Genomic DNA, 16,963 nt, shown 5'->3' on the forward strand with positions numbered 1-16,963 from the left:
GAGGTAGTCATAGTCATTTGGCAGAAAGAGACATATAAACAGATAATTATAAGACTACCTGATTAGGTTTTACAGTAGGAGATAGGAACAGAGCATTGTGCAAATAAAGTGGTAAAAGCCACTAAGCCAGCCTGGAGGAAAATGCTAAGCCTCTTCAAGAGGATTTGACATTTAAATCCATCTGCAGTGAGGCAGTTAGGTTAGTCAATATGTAAGGGCCCTGCTATTTAAAAAAGGGCAGGACAAAAAGTTGAAGGTCATAGAGATCTTGTCTGTCAAAAATGGGTGGTACACCCAGCTATTCTACTTCTGGGTATTTATCCAAAGAACAGGAAAACAGTGATTTGAAAAGATATATGCACCCCTATGTTCATTGCAGCATTATCTACAGTAGTAAAGATATGGAAATAACCTAAGTGTCTATCAATGGATTAATGGATGATGTGGCATGTGTGTGTGTATACACACACACACACATACATGCACACAAGGGAATCCTACTCAGCCATAAAAAAGAATGAAATTCTGCCATTGGTGACAACATGAATGGACCTTGAAGGTATATGCTAAGTGAAATAAGCCACACAGAGAAAGACAAATACCTATGATTTCACTTGTCTGTGGAATCTAAAAAAACAAAACAAAACAAAAAAAAACAAACCTATAGATACAGAGAACAGATTACTGGTTACCAGAGGGGAAGGAGGTTGTGGGGCAGGGTGCAATGGATGAAGGTGGTCAACTGTATGGTGTTCACTTTTTAGTGCATACAGATGTCGAATTACAGTGCTGTACATCTGAAACTTACATAATTTAAAAAACGGCTAATATAAACAATTCCAGTTTGTTGCTTATTACTTTAACCTCCGTACCAAAAAGAGAATATTTAGTCATTCAATCCTCATCTTCTCCCCCAAACTTGTCCTCCTCCTATATTCCTTTTTTTAGTAAATGATAATACAATCTAAAACTTAACCTTCCATAGCCAACTAATCACCAATTTCTATTGATTATATTCCATACTATTTCTTTATTCTGTCTACTTCTATCTCCAATGGCTACCATCATCTCTTACCTTGGAGGGTTCCAATGGCCTCCAAAGAGTTTTCTTGTCTCTGAGATCCCTTCTGCCAATCAGCCAATTCTTTATACTGTAGCCAAAGTGATCTTTCCAAAACCCAAATATGATCATATGACAACCCACTTTAAAATCATTCAACTGCTTACTGCTCTCAGAAAAAGTCCAAACTCTTCAGCATAACTGTCAACATCTGGCCTGGCTTGCCTCATGCTACCATCTTTTATACTCATACTGAACCTCTTGCAGTCTCCTCAACAAACAGTGCTCACTATCCTCTGGAAAGCCTTCTAAGACTCCCTCAAGAGAGAATCAGGTGACCTTCAAAAATGATCTTTCAGCATCCTCTGCTTCTCCATCATCATACTTACCACACTATACAGTATCATCATACTTACCACACTATACAGTATTTTAATTACTTATCTTTCTCTCCCAGGAAGCTATAAATTCCTTAAGGTCAGAAACTGCCTTACACATTCTTGTATTTACTATGTAAAGCATTACGCCTGCCTGGCACTGACATATAGATGGTGCAAGATAAAGATTTGTTGAATGCATGAATGAATGAATGAATGAACTGCAAAGAAAGAGAAATTCAATATCCTACAATTTGCCATAATAGTTATTAGCTACATTACAGAAACCTAATCCTTTAGCAAGACCATATTTAAGCCATGAGCCTATCAAAATTAACCCGTTGAGACAGAAATAAAGAACGCTCAACATAAACTCAAAATTCAAATAAACTTAGAGTATATTTATGTCTTCCAGTTTAGATAGCGTAAGGGGACTACTTTTTGGAGAGAATACACATATATCAGAACCATGATATGTTACACATGTAAAAAAGTTATAACTACATATGCAATATATTTTCACAGGTCAAATATTAAGTTTGCTTTTTAACATATATGAAAGCTGCACCTCATCACTGACTCACCGATTCTTTTCCAGCTCATTGTGTGTAGACCTAAAAGGGAGGAAAAAAGGGGGAAAAAAGGAGTATTAGCCATGTTTTGTTGCTGAGGCTATAGAAAGGGGGATTAGTTTAGGTACTGCTAAATAAATTCACCCAGTTAATTTATTTAACAATGCAATACATGGTCAGACTTCTATCTATCTCACTCATCAAGAAGAAATAGTCTATGTTCATTAAGACTGTTCATTCAGGTATACTGTTTTCAGTTAACAACTCTAAATATTTTGAAATTAGGATCTCATTGTCATTTTTGATAAAATTGATACTAGCAAGTATTCTCTTGCCTACTTCTAGGGTCCTACGTTTTACTGATTTGTAGACATCATATTAGAAAATTTAATTCAAACATAATCCCATTTTTTTTGTTTAAAAAAAAGGTATATGTACTTCCGTGTCCTCTTCTATCTCCACTTACCTACTCCTAAACATAGGGAGAGAAAAAGTTTTGGCCACCACAGAAGCTGAAACAGGCTTGTCTTATTGCTAAGTGATACAGACAAATTCAAGCCTTCTTTCCTTGAATGTGAAACATAAACCAAAAAAAGTTATACAAGGGAAAAAAATAACATGAACAGAAGAAAATATATTAATAAAATAAAAAACACATGTTTAAAAGACTGGGAGGATACACCTCAAAATGCTAACAAAGTCTTCTGTTTGTGACTTTTTTCATTTTACTTATTAGTATTTGTTACAATAATACTTACTATCTATTGAACAAGCTGAGTGTCTGCTAAACAGTTAACATACATTACCTCATTTTATCCTCCAAACAACTCTCATTTTATAAACAAGAATACTGAGGCTCAGAGAGGTAAAGAGACATGCTCTTGTCCCAAGAATGTAAGTTGCAGCCAGGATTTAAGCCCACGTCTTTGTTACTCCAAACCCCAAGTTCTTAACCACTCAGTGACAAGCAATACTGAAGAGAGGTTAAGGGCACAGACTCTAAGGCCTGACTGACTGGGTTCAAATATTGTGTGGCCTTTTAAAAGTCCCTTCATTTCTCTGTGCTCAGTTTTCTCATCTACGAAATAGGAAAAATAACAGTACTTGCCTCATATGATTGTTATGAGGAATAAACAAATTTATGTTGAACATCAAAATATAACAAACTCTACGTAAAGTTAGCTACTATTAGAATTATGTTATACTCAGTTCTCTTGAATAAACGTATTATTTTTACAATAGTTTGGCATTAACAATAATGGAATTTTATAAAGGAAAATTTAAGTTCCTGTCATCAGAACTGAAACTTTAAGCATTTAATATATTCTGGTTAATGTCAAAAGCCTTCAGATTATTATATTACTGATTACTTTAATCTGATTTATTATTTTAATGGATATTTAATATCAAATTTCTAAATTTTAACAATATTTTTGTCAGTCTCATAATTTGTGGAAATTTTACCCACTGTCTTAGTTCAAGAGCCAAAAGCCTTCTTTGAATTACTGTCTACTGTCCACCTTTTGCTTTCTTAGCAGTTTCATAAGGTCCAAGTGACACAGGATGAAAAAGACTGATGTTCATTTTTTCTTAAACATCTTTAATGGAGTATAATTGCTTTACAATGGTGTGTTAGTTTCTGCTTTATAAAAAAGCGAATCAGCTCTACATATACATATATCCCCATATCTCCTCCCTCTTGCGTCTCCCTCCCACCCTCCCTATCCCACCTCTCTAGGTGGTCACAAAGCACCGAGCTGATCTCCCTGAGCTATGTGGCTGCTTCCCACTAGCTATCTATTTTACATTTGGTAGTGTATATATGTCCACGCCACTCTCTCACTTTGTCCCAGCTTCCCCTTCCCCCTCCGCATGTCCTCAAGTCCATTCTCTACATCTGCATCTTCATTCCTGTCCTGCCCCTAGGTTCTTCAGAACCATTTTTTTTTTTAGATTCCTAATATATGTGTTAGCATACGGTATTTGTTTTCCTCTTTCTGACTTACTTCACTCTATATGACAGACTCTAGTTCCATCCACTTCACTACAAACAACTCAATTTCGTTTCTTTTTATGGCTGAGTAATATTCCATTGTATATATATATATACCACATATTCTTTATCCATTCACCTGTCGATGGACACTTAGGTTGCTTCCATGTCCTGGCTATTGTAAATAGAGCTGCAATGAACACTGTGGTATATGACTCTTTTTGAATTGTGGTTTTCTCAGGGTATATGCCCAGTAGTGGGATTACTGGGTCATATGGTAGTTCTATTTTTAGTTTTTTAAGGAACCTCCATACTGTTCTCCATAGTGGTTGTACCAATTTACATTCCCACCAACAGTGCAAGAGGGTTCCCTTTTCTCCACACCCTCTCCAGCATTTACTGTTTGTAGATTTTTTTCTTTTTTTGTGGTACGCGGGCCTCTCACCGTTGTGGCCTCTCCCATTGCGGAGCACAGGCTCCAGACGCGCAGGCCCAGCAGCCACGGCTCACGGGCCCAGCCGCTCCATGGCATGTGGGATCCTCCCGGACCAGGGCACGAACCCGTGTCCCCTGCATCGGCAGGCGGACCCTCAACCACTGTGCCACCAGGGAAGCCCCTGTTTGTAGATATTTTGATGATGGCCATCCTGACTGGTGTGAGGTGATACCTCATTGTAGTTTGACGTTCATTTTCAAGAGATTATCTTAATAAGAGAACATCTCTCTCTTTCTCTCGAGATGTAAAAAAAAATCTCAGGATGCTTTAAGAGTTCAGACAAATTAATGGCAAGGATATATATGACTCAGATGGGAGAAACAATAAAAACACAGCACTTTTAGTATAACACAGACTCAGACTTCAAAACTCAATAAATTACAACCAAATCTCTACCACATATAAGTATTTATAAAAAGGTTTAAGTTCTTTGTTGTTTGAATGAAATGTCAAAGTAAATCAATAAGTTAGAAGAGGGAAAAGGTGTATTTGAAAGAGATTTAAAGCAAAAAAATATTGTCCAAAATTTGAACGTGTAATCAATAATAAAATATCCCACCCACCCCCTCTTAGTAAGTTTTGGTTTAATTGCCTTAATCTGAGAAGAAAACTCAGAACAAGTAAAACAAAAACAATGAAATACTATAGTAAGGGGACTTCCCTGGTGGCGCACTGGTTAAGAATCCGCCTACCAATGCAGGGGACATGGGTTCGAGCCCTGGTCTGGGAAGATCCCACATGCCTTGGAGTAACTAAGCCCATGTGCCACAACTACTGAGCCTGTGCTCTAGAGCCCATGAGCCACAACTACTGAAGCCCGTGTGCCTAGAGCTCATGCTCCACAAGAGGAGCCACTGCAATGAGAAGCCCGCACACTGCAACGAAGAGTAGCCCCCCCTTTGCCGCAACTAGAGAAAGCCCAACGAAGACCCAATGCAGCCAAAAAATTAAAAAATTAATTAATTAATTTAAAACAGAGAGAGAAGCAGAGGAAAAAAAAAAGAAATACTACAGTAAGTAATAAATGGAAATAATCTATTTAGAGAGACGAAGACTATGCACCGTATACTTATTTCAAACAGTTTGGCATTCCACATATGGCCCTAAATGCAAAAGATATATATCCGGGCTTCCCTGGTGGCGCACTGGTTGGCAGTCCGCCTGCCGATCCAGAGGACGCGGGTTCGTGCCCCAGTTCAGGAGGATCCCACGTGTGGCGGAGCGGCTGGGCCCGTGAGCCATGGCCGCTGAGCCTGTGCGTCCGGAGCCTGTGTTCCGCAACGGGAGAGGCCACAGCAGTGAGAGGCCCGCGTAACGCAAAAAAAAAAAAAAAAAAAAAAAAAAGCTATATATCCAAAGATAACCAATTGCTGAATTCCAGCATTATATTGAGCCTACTATCAAAGCTAACACCAAAAGAACATAATCAGAACCACTGCTGTGAACAAAATTAAAACAGCAGGTTCTTCCCACCTCTCTCAGATTTTTCTTTATTATCTTCTTAAAAAATATAAAATGATAGCTAAGTATATGAACTTTTCCACCAAACCAGAAAATGTATGCCATATCTAGTTATACCACTAGTAAAATTTAACAAGATTTCCAAATACCAAGAAGCAAAAATGATCACATATGTACTAATCTTTATCATATTGCCGTATTCTTCCAATTTTTAAAAAATGCATCAGTAGCATTTACTCCTATTTTGATGACTTTTTTGCCTCTAATATCAAGTCAACAAATACTGCATATCTTCAATGTTCAAAATTGTCTTAAGCTGCAAGGAATCAGAGACAGTCTCTAGCTGGTAGATTAAGACATTTACAGGAATAATTATAACTCAAGGCAAAACAAATATATTAAGAAAGGTACAAAGTGTTGTGGGAGTTTAAAGGATGCAGAGTTTACTTACAAATGGGGCTATCAGAAAATGGGGCTTTAGAAAAGGGGACATTTGGTCTGTGGCTTACATGATGAGTACATTTGCTACTACTAGAAACCAGACCTAGTAGGGAGAAGACATTCCAAGTGGAAAGGATATAGCACAAGCAAACAAGCAGAGTTGTGAAGTCCAAAGCAAAACCAGAGAACAAAAATGGAAAAAAGCCCTGAGTTTAAATATTAGCCCTATCACTCACATTAGCTGTGGAACTTTGAACAAATTATTTAACCTCTCTAATTAACAGTTTTCTCATTTGTAAAACTGGAATAATACCACATGCCTTGGCTGGGTTACTGTGAGAATTAGAGAATAATGTAAAAGCATCAGCACCTAGTAAGTATGCAGTAAATGTTAGCCACTGTAAATATTCTTATTATTTTTAACAAGACTGAAAATATACTACCTAAAACAATGTTAAACATATTACATGGGGCAACAAATTGAGAGGTTCTTAGTAACACTTGGAATTAGCCTGGAAACAAACAACCAACCATAATGATTAAAAAAGAAACTGAAGGAAAAGACAGGTCTTTTGATCATTTAGTTGGCTGTGAGGACAGTATAAGATTTAAGGTATGACGTCTAATTATACGTACACACAGAAAATAACGATCCAAACAGTGCTGGCAAACAGAGAAGTTGAACGCATCACATCCTAGCACACTCAGAAACAACCTCTTTGCTTCCCTGAGCCTATGTGCCTGACCAAGCCCTTCCAATAATATGCCATTAAAATAACCCATTATGATAAATTCCCTATAAAGCTGAGATGTTCTGAATAATCCATCTGGTTAGCACACTTTTCTTCTCCAAACAAAAATACACCTCTGAGAACAAACACTATGAACTGTCTTCCTTTCAGACACTCTTACTCTGAATGCTTAACAACTTCCAAGGACAGGGATAAAGACATTTCTATCATTTTATCATCAAATCACAGTAATCTTTTTCGCAAATACTATCCCTTTAAGAGACATGCTAACGTATTCTCTGCTTGAGTGGGAGTCATTATCTCAACCAAATCTGTGATTTTTCACTGACTACAACACTGCTCTAATACGTAAACTTTTAATTCTTTAGGGTGCAGTTTGGTGGCAGTCAATGAAATGAAGCGTAGAATTGAAACTGCACAAAATTGTACCATTTGGCTCAAGAGTAGTACCACTATGGAAGGAAAATAAAAGCCCCCGTTCCCAGAATTAATATTCTCTTCCAACAAAAGAAAAGACTTCTATCTTTGTTGGATTAATGAGCCAACCCCTAATTTGTTAACATTTTCATTTCACTTATTTTCTAATCCTAAAGTGCCTAGTGGATGTTGTCCTCTATACAATGAAAATAACACATTCTATGACGCTAAATGAATATTTTCTAACTGTATCCTAAAGCTTAAACTTCAGCTTTATTAGAGCAGGGGGTCTCTAAAGTATATACCTAAAGGGGTTGAAAAAGAATTGGTTGAATAGTGAAACTTCTATTTATGTTTATTCTTCTTCTTAAACTTTATTCTATATTTATAAAATATTAGTACAGTGATACATGTATACAATTATTAACACATACAAATATATTAGGTATACAGAAGTTTTTTGCTGCTAGTGGTATATAATAAAGTGGTCAATAAAGTTTGAAGAACACTGTAATAAAAGAAAATCATGCTTATTGCCAATAAAGTAATTCTTTCAAAGAAGTAGTTTTGTACATTTATTTCTATCACAAGTACATATTTAAAAAAAAAATTAAAGACAGTAAAACTTGAATACTGCACACTTTTAGGAAAAATGCCTCATAAGAAATGTACTACTTCTTCCATAACAATAACAAAAAAACCCCACCACAATAACTAAGACCACAAAAAAGCAAGTGTCTAAACAGGATGCATAACAATAACTACAATTAATAAGTTTTTCTTAAAACTTACTATCAAAGCTGAATATATGCATACCTTATGATTCAGCATTTCCCCTCAGAGGCATACACCAAACTAATATACATAAATATGCTCACCAAAGGACATACAAGAGAATACACATTCTTTTCATACTAGCCCCAAACTGGAAATTCAAATGTCCATCAATAGTAGGATGGATGAATAAATTGTGGAACATTCATATTGATATAATGTAATATTATAGAGCCCTGAGAATGAACTATTATGCAATAACATGGATGAATTTTCAAAATTTCAACATAGTGCTGAATGAAAAATGGCAGATACAAAAATATACACTGCATAACCCCATTCGTATAAAGTTAAAAACTGGCAAAACTAATGGTATCAAAAGAAGACTGTAGTTACCTCAGGTAGGGTTGACAGTAAGTCTATAATATTTTATTTCTTCACCTTTGTGAAAATTCATCGAGCTATACACTTAGGATTTATACACTTTTCTGTATGTACATTTTCAATAAACAAGAAAAAATGAAAAAATTACACATGAATCAAATTCAGTAAAAATCAATTCTTATTTCAAATACAGCAAACACTCTAATTTGTCTCTGGTAAATCTTTTGATATATTACATAAACGTCCCTAAGTTATGCACTTTGCAAAGCATAATTTTCAATAAATTTAAGTACTAAAATCATACAGAGGGCTTCCCTGGTGGCGCAGTGGTTGAGAATCTGCCTGCTAATGCAGGGGACACGGGTTCGAGCCCTGGTCTGGGAAGATCCAACATGCCGCGGAGCAACTAGGCCCGTGAGCCACAACTGCTGAGCCTGCGCGTCTGGAGCCTGTGCTCCGCAACAAGAGAGGCCGCGATAGTGAGAGGCCTGCACACCGCAATGAAGAGTGGCCACCGCTTGCCACAACTAGAGAAAGCTCTCGCACAGAAACGAAGACCCGATACAGCCAAAAAAAAAAAAACAAAAAATCATACAGAGTAAGTTCTCTAAGCACAATGGAATTAGAAATCAGTAACAATAAGATAACTAGGAAAATAGCAATATTTGGAAAATAAGCGACAAATCAAAGAACAAATGACAGAGAAATCAGAAAATATTCTGAACTGAATGATAATGAAAACACAACATGTCAAAATTTGTTGGATGTATCTAAAGCAGTACTTAGAAATGTTTAGCTTTAAATTCTTCTATTAGTATAAAAAACAAAGTTAAAAATCTATGGTCCAACTTTCACCTTGAGAAGCTACAAAAAGAAGAGCAAATTAAGCCCAATGAAATAGAAAAGGAAATAAGAAGTCATAGGTTAAAGAACAAGTCACAAAGAAAACAAAGTATCTTCAGGTGGATGATAAAGAAATACAACATTTCAAAATTTGTGGCATGCAGCTAAAGCAGTGTTTAGAGAAAAATGTTTCTAGCTTTAAATCCTTATGTTGGGGTAGGGGGCAGTGATGGAGTCCAAAATCAATGCCTTCCACCTTTAGAAGGTAGAAAAAAAGCAAACTAAACCAAAAGAAGGTGGGCAATGGATCTCAACTGTGTGGGCTATTTTTCCCACCAGAAGATATTTGGCCACATCTGGAGACATTTTTGGTTATCACACCAGGGAGACACTACTGGTGTTTTGTGAGGAGAGGCCAGGGATGCTGCGAAACATCCAATGATGCTCAAAACAGAATTATCTGGCCCAAAATGTCAATAGTGCTGGGGTTGAGAAACTCTGAAGTAGAGGAAGAAATAATAAAGCCAAGAACAGGAATAAACAAAATAGAAGACAGGAAACAACAGAGAGTATCAATAAAACCAAAAGTTGACTTAAAAAAAAAACCCAGTAAAATGGATAAACTTTTCTAAAACTGATGCAGAAAAAAGGCAAAAATTACCAACACAAAAAAAATAACTAATATCAGGGACAAAAGAGAGCACATCACTACAGATACTACACACATTAAAAGGATGATAAGAGAATATTATGAACAGCTTTATGCCAATAAATTCAACATGTAGATGAAATGGACAAATTTCTTGAAAGATACAAATTATCAAAACTAACTCAAGAAGAAATAGAGAGTTAGTGTCAGCCTTGCATCTAGTACAGAAATTGCATTCATAATCAAAAACCTGCCCACAAACAGAAGACCTAAATAGACATTTCTCCAAAGAAGATATACAGATTGCCAACAAACACATGAAAGAATGCTCAACATCATTAATCATTAGAGAAATGCAAATCAAAACTACAATGAGATATCATCTCACACCAGTCAGAATGGCCATCATCAAAAAATCTAGAAACAATAAATGCTGGAGAGGGTGTGGAGAAAAGGGAACACTCTTGCACTGTTGGTGGGAATGTAAATTGGTACAGCCACTATGGAGAACAGCATGGAGGTTCCTTAAAAAACTACAAATAGAACTACCATACGACCCAGCAATCCCACTACTGGGCATATATCCTGAGAAAACCATAATTCAAAAAGAGTCATGTACCAAAATGTTCATTGCAGCTCTATTTACAATAGCCAGGACATGGAAGTAACCTAAGTGTCCATCAACAGATGAATGGATAAAGAAGATGTGGCACATATATACAATGGAATATTACTCAGCCATAAAAAGAAACGAAATTGAGTTATTTGTGGTGAGGTGGATGGACCTAGAGTCTGTCATATAGAGTGAAGTAAGCCAGAAGGAGAAAAACAAATACCGTATGCTAACACATATATATGGAATCTAAGGGAAAAAAAAAAAGGTCATGAAGAACCTAGGGGTAAGACAGGAATAAAGACACAGACCTACTAGAGCATGGACTTGAGGATATGGGGAGGCGGAGGGGGAGGCTGTGACGAGGTGACAGAGTGGCATGGACATATATACACTACCAAGAGTAAAGTGGATAGCTAGTGAGAAGCAGCCGCGTAGCACAAGGAGATCAGCTAGGTGGTGTGTGACCCCCGAGAGGGGTGGGATAGGATGGGTGGAAGAGAGGGAGACGCAGGAGGGAAGAGATATGGGAACATGTGTATATGTATAACTGATTCACTTTGTTATAAAGCAGAAACTAACACACCATTGTAAAGCAATTATACTCCAATAAAAATGTTAAAAAAAAAAAGTCATGGTGCCATAAGAGCAAGGAAAAAATTAGCGAGAACAACAACAACAGCAAAAAACAACCTGCCCACAAAAATCTCCAGGCCCAGAAGTATTCATTGGCAAATTTTACCAAGCATTTAGGGAGTAAATAATACTAATTCTACAGAACATATTTCAAAATATAAAGGAAATGGAAATATTTCCCAATTCATTTTGAGGCCAGTATTACCCTGATACCAAAACCTGACAAAGAACTTACATTGAAAAACAAAACAAAACAAAACCACAGACTACTATTCCCTCAAGAACACAGACACAAAAATTCTTGAGAAAATATTAGCAAATTTATAGAAACTATCAGTTTTACAATAAAAAACTTGTCTGGTCTTTGTCCCAATTTCCTGGGACAGAGCTTTGGACACCTTGGAATTTCCTCAGTTATAGGAGTATCTCTGTTATTCATGGTGGGCTCTTGGACCACTCTTGAGTTTATGCTAGGGAGATGACTTAAATTGGACTGGTCATGCCAGAAAGACCAGCCATGTAATTAGAGGATCCAGGCTTTGAGCAACTGATACCAGCCAACCTCTGGGGAGAGGAGGGTCACTAGAGAGTTCAATCACATGGTGAATGATTCAATCAACTGTGACTACATAATGATATGGAAATAAAAACTCTAGAATCCAAGGTTCAGGTGAGCTTCCTGGTTGGTGAACACATCAATCTGCCAGCAGGGTAATGTATCCTGATAGTACACGGACAGGACACAGAAGCTCCATGCCCAGGATTCTCCAGGACCTCACCCTATGCATCTCTTCATTTGGCTGGTCATGATTTGTATTATTTATAATAAAACCTGTAATCCTAAGTATAGCACTTTCCTGAGTTTCATGAGTAGTTCTAGTGAACTACTGAACCTGAGGGGATTGTGGGAACACCTAAATTTGTAGTCAGTTGGTCATAAACGTGGGTGGCCTGGGGACTCTTAAACTTGCATCTGGCAACTGTAGTGAGGGCAGTCATGTTGGGGACTGCACCCTTAAACTTGTGGAGTCTGCACTAACTAGAGATGTTAGCGTGAGTATTGTAAAATACACCATGACCAAGTAGGGTTTATTCCAGGAATGCAAGATTAGTTTAAGGTTCAAAAAAATGAAATCAGTGTAATTAACCATATTAACAGAATAAAAAAGAAAAACCACAGTATAATCTCAATAGATGTAGAAAAAGCATTTGACAAAATTCATCCATTCATTCATGATAAAAACTTTCAGCAAATTAGGAAATAAAGGAATTTCCTCAACTTGTTAAAAGGCATCTACAAAAAAATCTATAGTTGTCATATCAATGGTGAAAGAATATATGTTTTCCCAATATCAGAAGCAAGGCAAGGATGTTCACTCTCATCAGCTTCTATTCAGCCACTGTACTAGAGGTCCTAGCCAATGAAACAAGGCAAGAAAAATAAATATCATACAGAAAGGTAAGGAAAAAGTAAAAATATCTTTAACGTAAACATCATTTAGTGTCTATTTAGAAAATCCTAATATACAAATTACTAGAACTAATAAGTGAGTTTAGCAAAGTAGGTTTACAAGGTCAATATACCAAATTCAATTGCTATTTACAATAGCATCAAAGAATATTAACTACTTTAACAAATATTAACTAATTTAATGAAGTATGTGCATTACCCACACTCTGAAAAACTACAAAATACTGCTGAATTTTAAAAACATCTAAATAATTAAATGAATGTGGAGATATACCATGTTCATGCATCAAAAGATTAAATGTTGTTCAGATGTGTCAAGTCTCCCCCAAATTAATCTACAAATTCAATGCAATCCCAATCAAAACTCTAGTAGGCTTTGTTGTAGAAAGTGACAAGCAGCTTCAATAATATATGTGAAAATGAAAAAGACCTAGAATACTCAAAGGAACTTTTGAAAAAGATGAACCAATTTGGAAGGTTTACACTACCTAAGTTCATGACTTACTAGAAAAACTGCAGTAATTAAGACAGTGTAGTATTTTAGTAAAGATAAATATTTAGATCAATGGAAAAGAATAGAGTCCACAAATAGATTCACACATACATGGTCCTTTCATTTTTTACAAAGATCCCAAGGCAATTCAATGTAGAAATGTCTTTTCAGTAAATGACAGTGAAACAACTGGAGGTCCATTTGCCAAAAAGTGAACTTCAACTGTTACCTCACACCTTCTAAAAAAATTAACTCTAAATGAATCTCAGATCTAAATCGATTACCTATAGAAAACTTAAGAGAAAATTTTGTGATCTTGGATTTTGCAAATATTTCTTAGGACGTAAGAAGCATGAACCAGAGAGATTGGTTCAAGATGGCGGAGTAGGAGGATGTGTGCTTACTCTCTCTTGCGAGAGCACTGGAATCACAAGTAACTGCTGAAAAATCATCAACAGGAAGACATTGGAACTCACCAAAAAAGATACCTCACATCCAAAGACAAAGGAGAAGCCACAATGAGACGGTAGGAGGGGCACAATCACAATAAAATCAAATCCCATAACTGCTGGGTGGGTGACTCACAAACTGGAGAACACTTATACCACAGAAGGCCACCCACTGGAGTGAAGGTTCTGGACCCCATGTCAGGCTTCCTAGCCTGGGGGTCTGGCAACGGGAGCAGGAATTCCTAGAGAATCAGACTTTAAAGGCCAGCGGGATTTGACTGCAGGACTTTGACAGGACTGGGAGAAACAGAGACTCCACTTTTGGAGGGCACACACAAAGTAGTGTGTGCATCAGGACCCAGGGGAAGGAGCAGTGACCCTATAGGAGACTGAACCAGACCTACCTGCTAGTGTTGGAGGGTCTCCTATAGAGGCACGGGGTGGCTGTGTCTCACCATGAGGACAAGGACACTGGCAGCAGAAGTTCTGGGAAGTACTCCTGGAGCTCTCCCAGAGTTCACCATTAGCCCCACCAAAGTGCCCGGTAGGCTTCAATGTTGGGTAGCCTCAGGCCAAACAACCAACAGGAAGGGAACCCAGCGCCACCCATCAGCAGAAAAGTGGATTAAAGTTTTATTGAGCTCTGCCCACCAGACCAACAGCCAGCTCTACCCACCACCAGGCCCTCCCATCAGGAAACTTGCTCAAGCCTCTTAGATAGCCTCATCCACCAGAGGGCAGACAGCAGAAGCAAGAAGAAATACAATCCTGCAGCCTGTGGAACAAAAACCACATTCACAGAAAGACAGACAAGATGAAAAGGCAGAGGATTAGGTACCAGATGAAGGAACAAGATAAAACCCCTGAAAAACAACTAAATGAAGTGGAGATAGGCAACCTTCCGGAAAAAGAATTCAGAATAATGATAGTGAAGATGATCCAGGACCTCAGAAAAAGAATGGAGGCAAAGATCAAGTAGATGCAAGAAATGTTTAACAAAGTCCTACAAGAATTAAAGAACAAACAAACAGAGATGAACAATACAATAACTGAAATGAAAAATACACTAAAAGGAATCAATAGCAGAATAACTGAGGCAGAAGAACGGATAAATGACCTGTAAGACAGAATGGTGGAATTCACTGCTGCGGAGCAGAATAAAGAAAAAAGAATGAAAAGACATGAAGACAGCCTAAGAGACCTCTGGGACAACATGACACATAACAACATTCGCATTATCGGGGTCCCAGAAGGAGAAGAGAGAGAGAAAGGACAAGAGAAAATATTTGAAGAGAGTATAGTCAAAAACTTCCCTAATATGGGAAAGGAAATAGCCACCCAAGTCCAGGAAGTGCAGAGAGTCCCATACAGGATAAACCCAAGGAGAAACACGCTGAGACACACAGCAATCAAACTGGCAAAAATTTAAAGACAAAGAAAAATTACTGAAAGAAGCAAGGGAAAAACAACAAATAACATACAAGGGAACTCCCATAAGGTTAACAGCTGATTTCTCAGCAGAAACTCTATGAGCCAGAAGGGAGTGGCATGATATACTTAAAGTGATGAAAGGGAAGAACCTACAACCAAGATTACTCTACCCTGCAAGGATCTCATTCACATTTGATGGAGAAATCAAAAGCTTTACAGACAAACAAAAGCTAAGAGAATTTAGCACCACCAAAATCAGCTTTACAACAAATGCTAAAGGAACTTCTCTAAGTGGGACACACAAGAGAAGAAAAGGACCTACAAAAATAAACCCAAAACAATTAATAAAATGGTAACAGGAACATACATATCGATAATTACCTTCAACGTGAATGGATTACATGCTCCAACCAAAAGACACAGGCTTGCTGAATGGACACAAAAACAAGACCCGTATATATGCTGTCTACAAGAGACCCACTTCAGACCTAGGGACACATACAGACTGAAAGTGAGGGGATGGAAAAAGATATTCCATGCAAATGGAAATCAAAAGAAAGCTGGTGTAGCAGTACTCATATCAGATAAAATAGATTTTAAAATAAAGGAAGTTACAAGAGACAAGGAAGGACACTACATAATGATCAAGGGATCAATCCAAGAGGAAGATATAACAATTATAAATATATATGCTCCCAACATAGGAGCACCTCAATACATAAGGCAACTGCTAACAGCTATAAAAGAGGAAATCGACAGTAACACAATAATAGTGGGGGACTTTAACACCTCACTTTACACCAATGGACAGATCATCCAAACAGAAAATTATTAAGGAAACACAAGCTTTAAATGATACAACAGACCAGACAGATTTAATTGATATTTATAGGACATTCCATCCAAAAACAGATAACACTTTCTTCTCAAGTGCACACACAACATTCTCCAGGATAGATCACATCGTGGGTCACAAATCAAGCCTCAGTAAATTTATGAAAACTGAAATCATATCAAGCATCTTTTCTGACCATAATGCTATGAGATTAGAAATCAATTACAGGGAAATAAATGGAAAAAACACACAAAAAATACATGGAGGTTAAACAATACCTTACTAAATAACCAAGAGATCACTGAAGAAATCAAAGAGGAAATCAAACAACACCTAGAAACAAATTAACAACGAAAACACGATGATCCAAAACCGATGGAATGCAGCAAAAGCAGTTCTAAGAGGGAAGTTTACAGCAATACAAGCCCATGTCAAGAAACAAGAAAGATCTCAAATAAACAATCTAACCTTACACTTAAAGAAACTAGAGAAAGAAGAACAAACAAAATCCAAAATTAGTAGAAGGAAAGAAATCATAAAGATCAGAGCAGAAATAAATGAAATAGAAACAAAGAAAACAATAGCAAAGATCAATAAAATTAAAAGCTGGTTCTTTGAGAAGATAACAAAATTGATAAACCATTAGCCAGACTCATCAAAAAAAGGAGGGAGAGGACTCAAATCAATAAAATTAGAAATGAAAAAGGACAAGTTGCCAGACACCACAAAAATACAAAGCATCCTAAGAGACTACTACAAGCAACCCTATGCCAATAAAATGGACATCCTGGAAGAAATGGACAAATTCTTAGGAAG

General features: G+C 37.1%; 1 protein-coding gene across 3 annotated transcripts in view; it reads right to left on the reverse strand.

The window, feature by feature from the left end:
• The window catches only part of MXI1 (MAX interactor 1, dimerization protein), a gene marked incomplete at its 5' end in the record, with an annotated part of 99,426 nt that overhangs the window by 48,173 nt on the left and 34,290 nt on the right, over positions 1-16,963 (reverse strand). For all 3 annotated transcript variants that reach the window (XM_082854197.1, XM_082854199.1, XM_082854198.1), the window contains one exon: positions 2,022-2,051. In XM_082854197.1, the coding sequence (XP_082710323.1) occupies positions 2,022-2,051 (30 nt within the window). The remainder of the gene's footprint in view (positions 1-2,021; positions 2,052-16,963) is intronic.

The sequence above is a fragment of the Leucopleurus acutus genome (genome assembly GCF_964270905.1).
Source record: "Leucopleurus acutus genome assembly, chromosome: 14".
Taxonomy (NCBI): domain Eukaryota; kingdom Metazoa; phylum Chordata; class Mammalia; order Artiodactyla; family Delphinidae; genus Leucopleurus; species Leucopleurus acutus.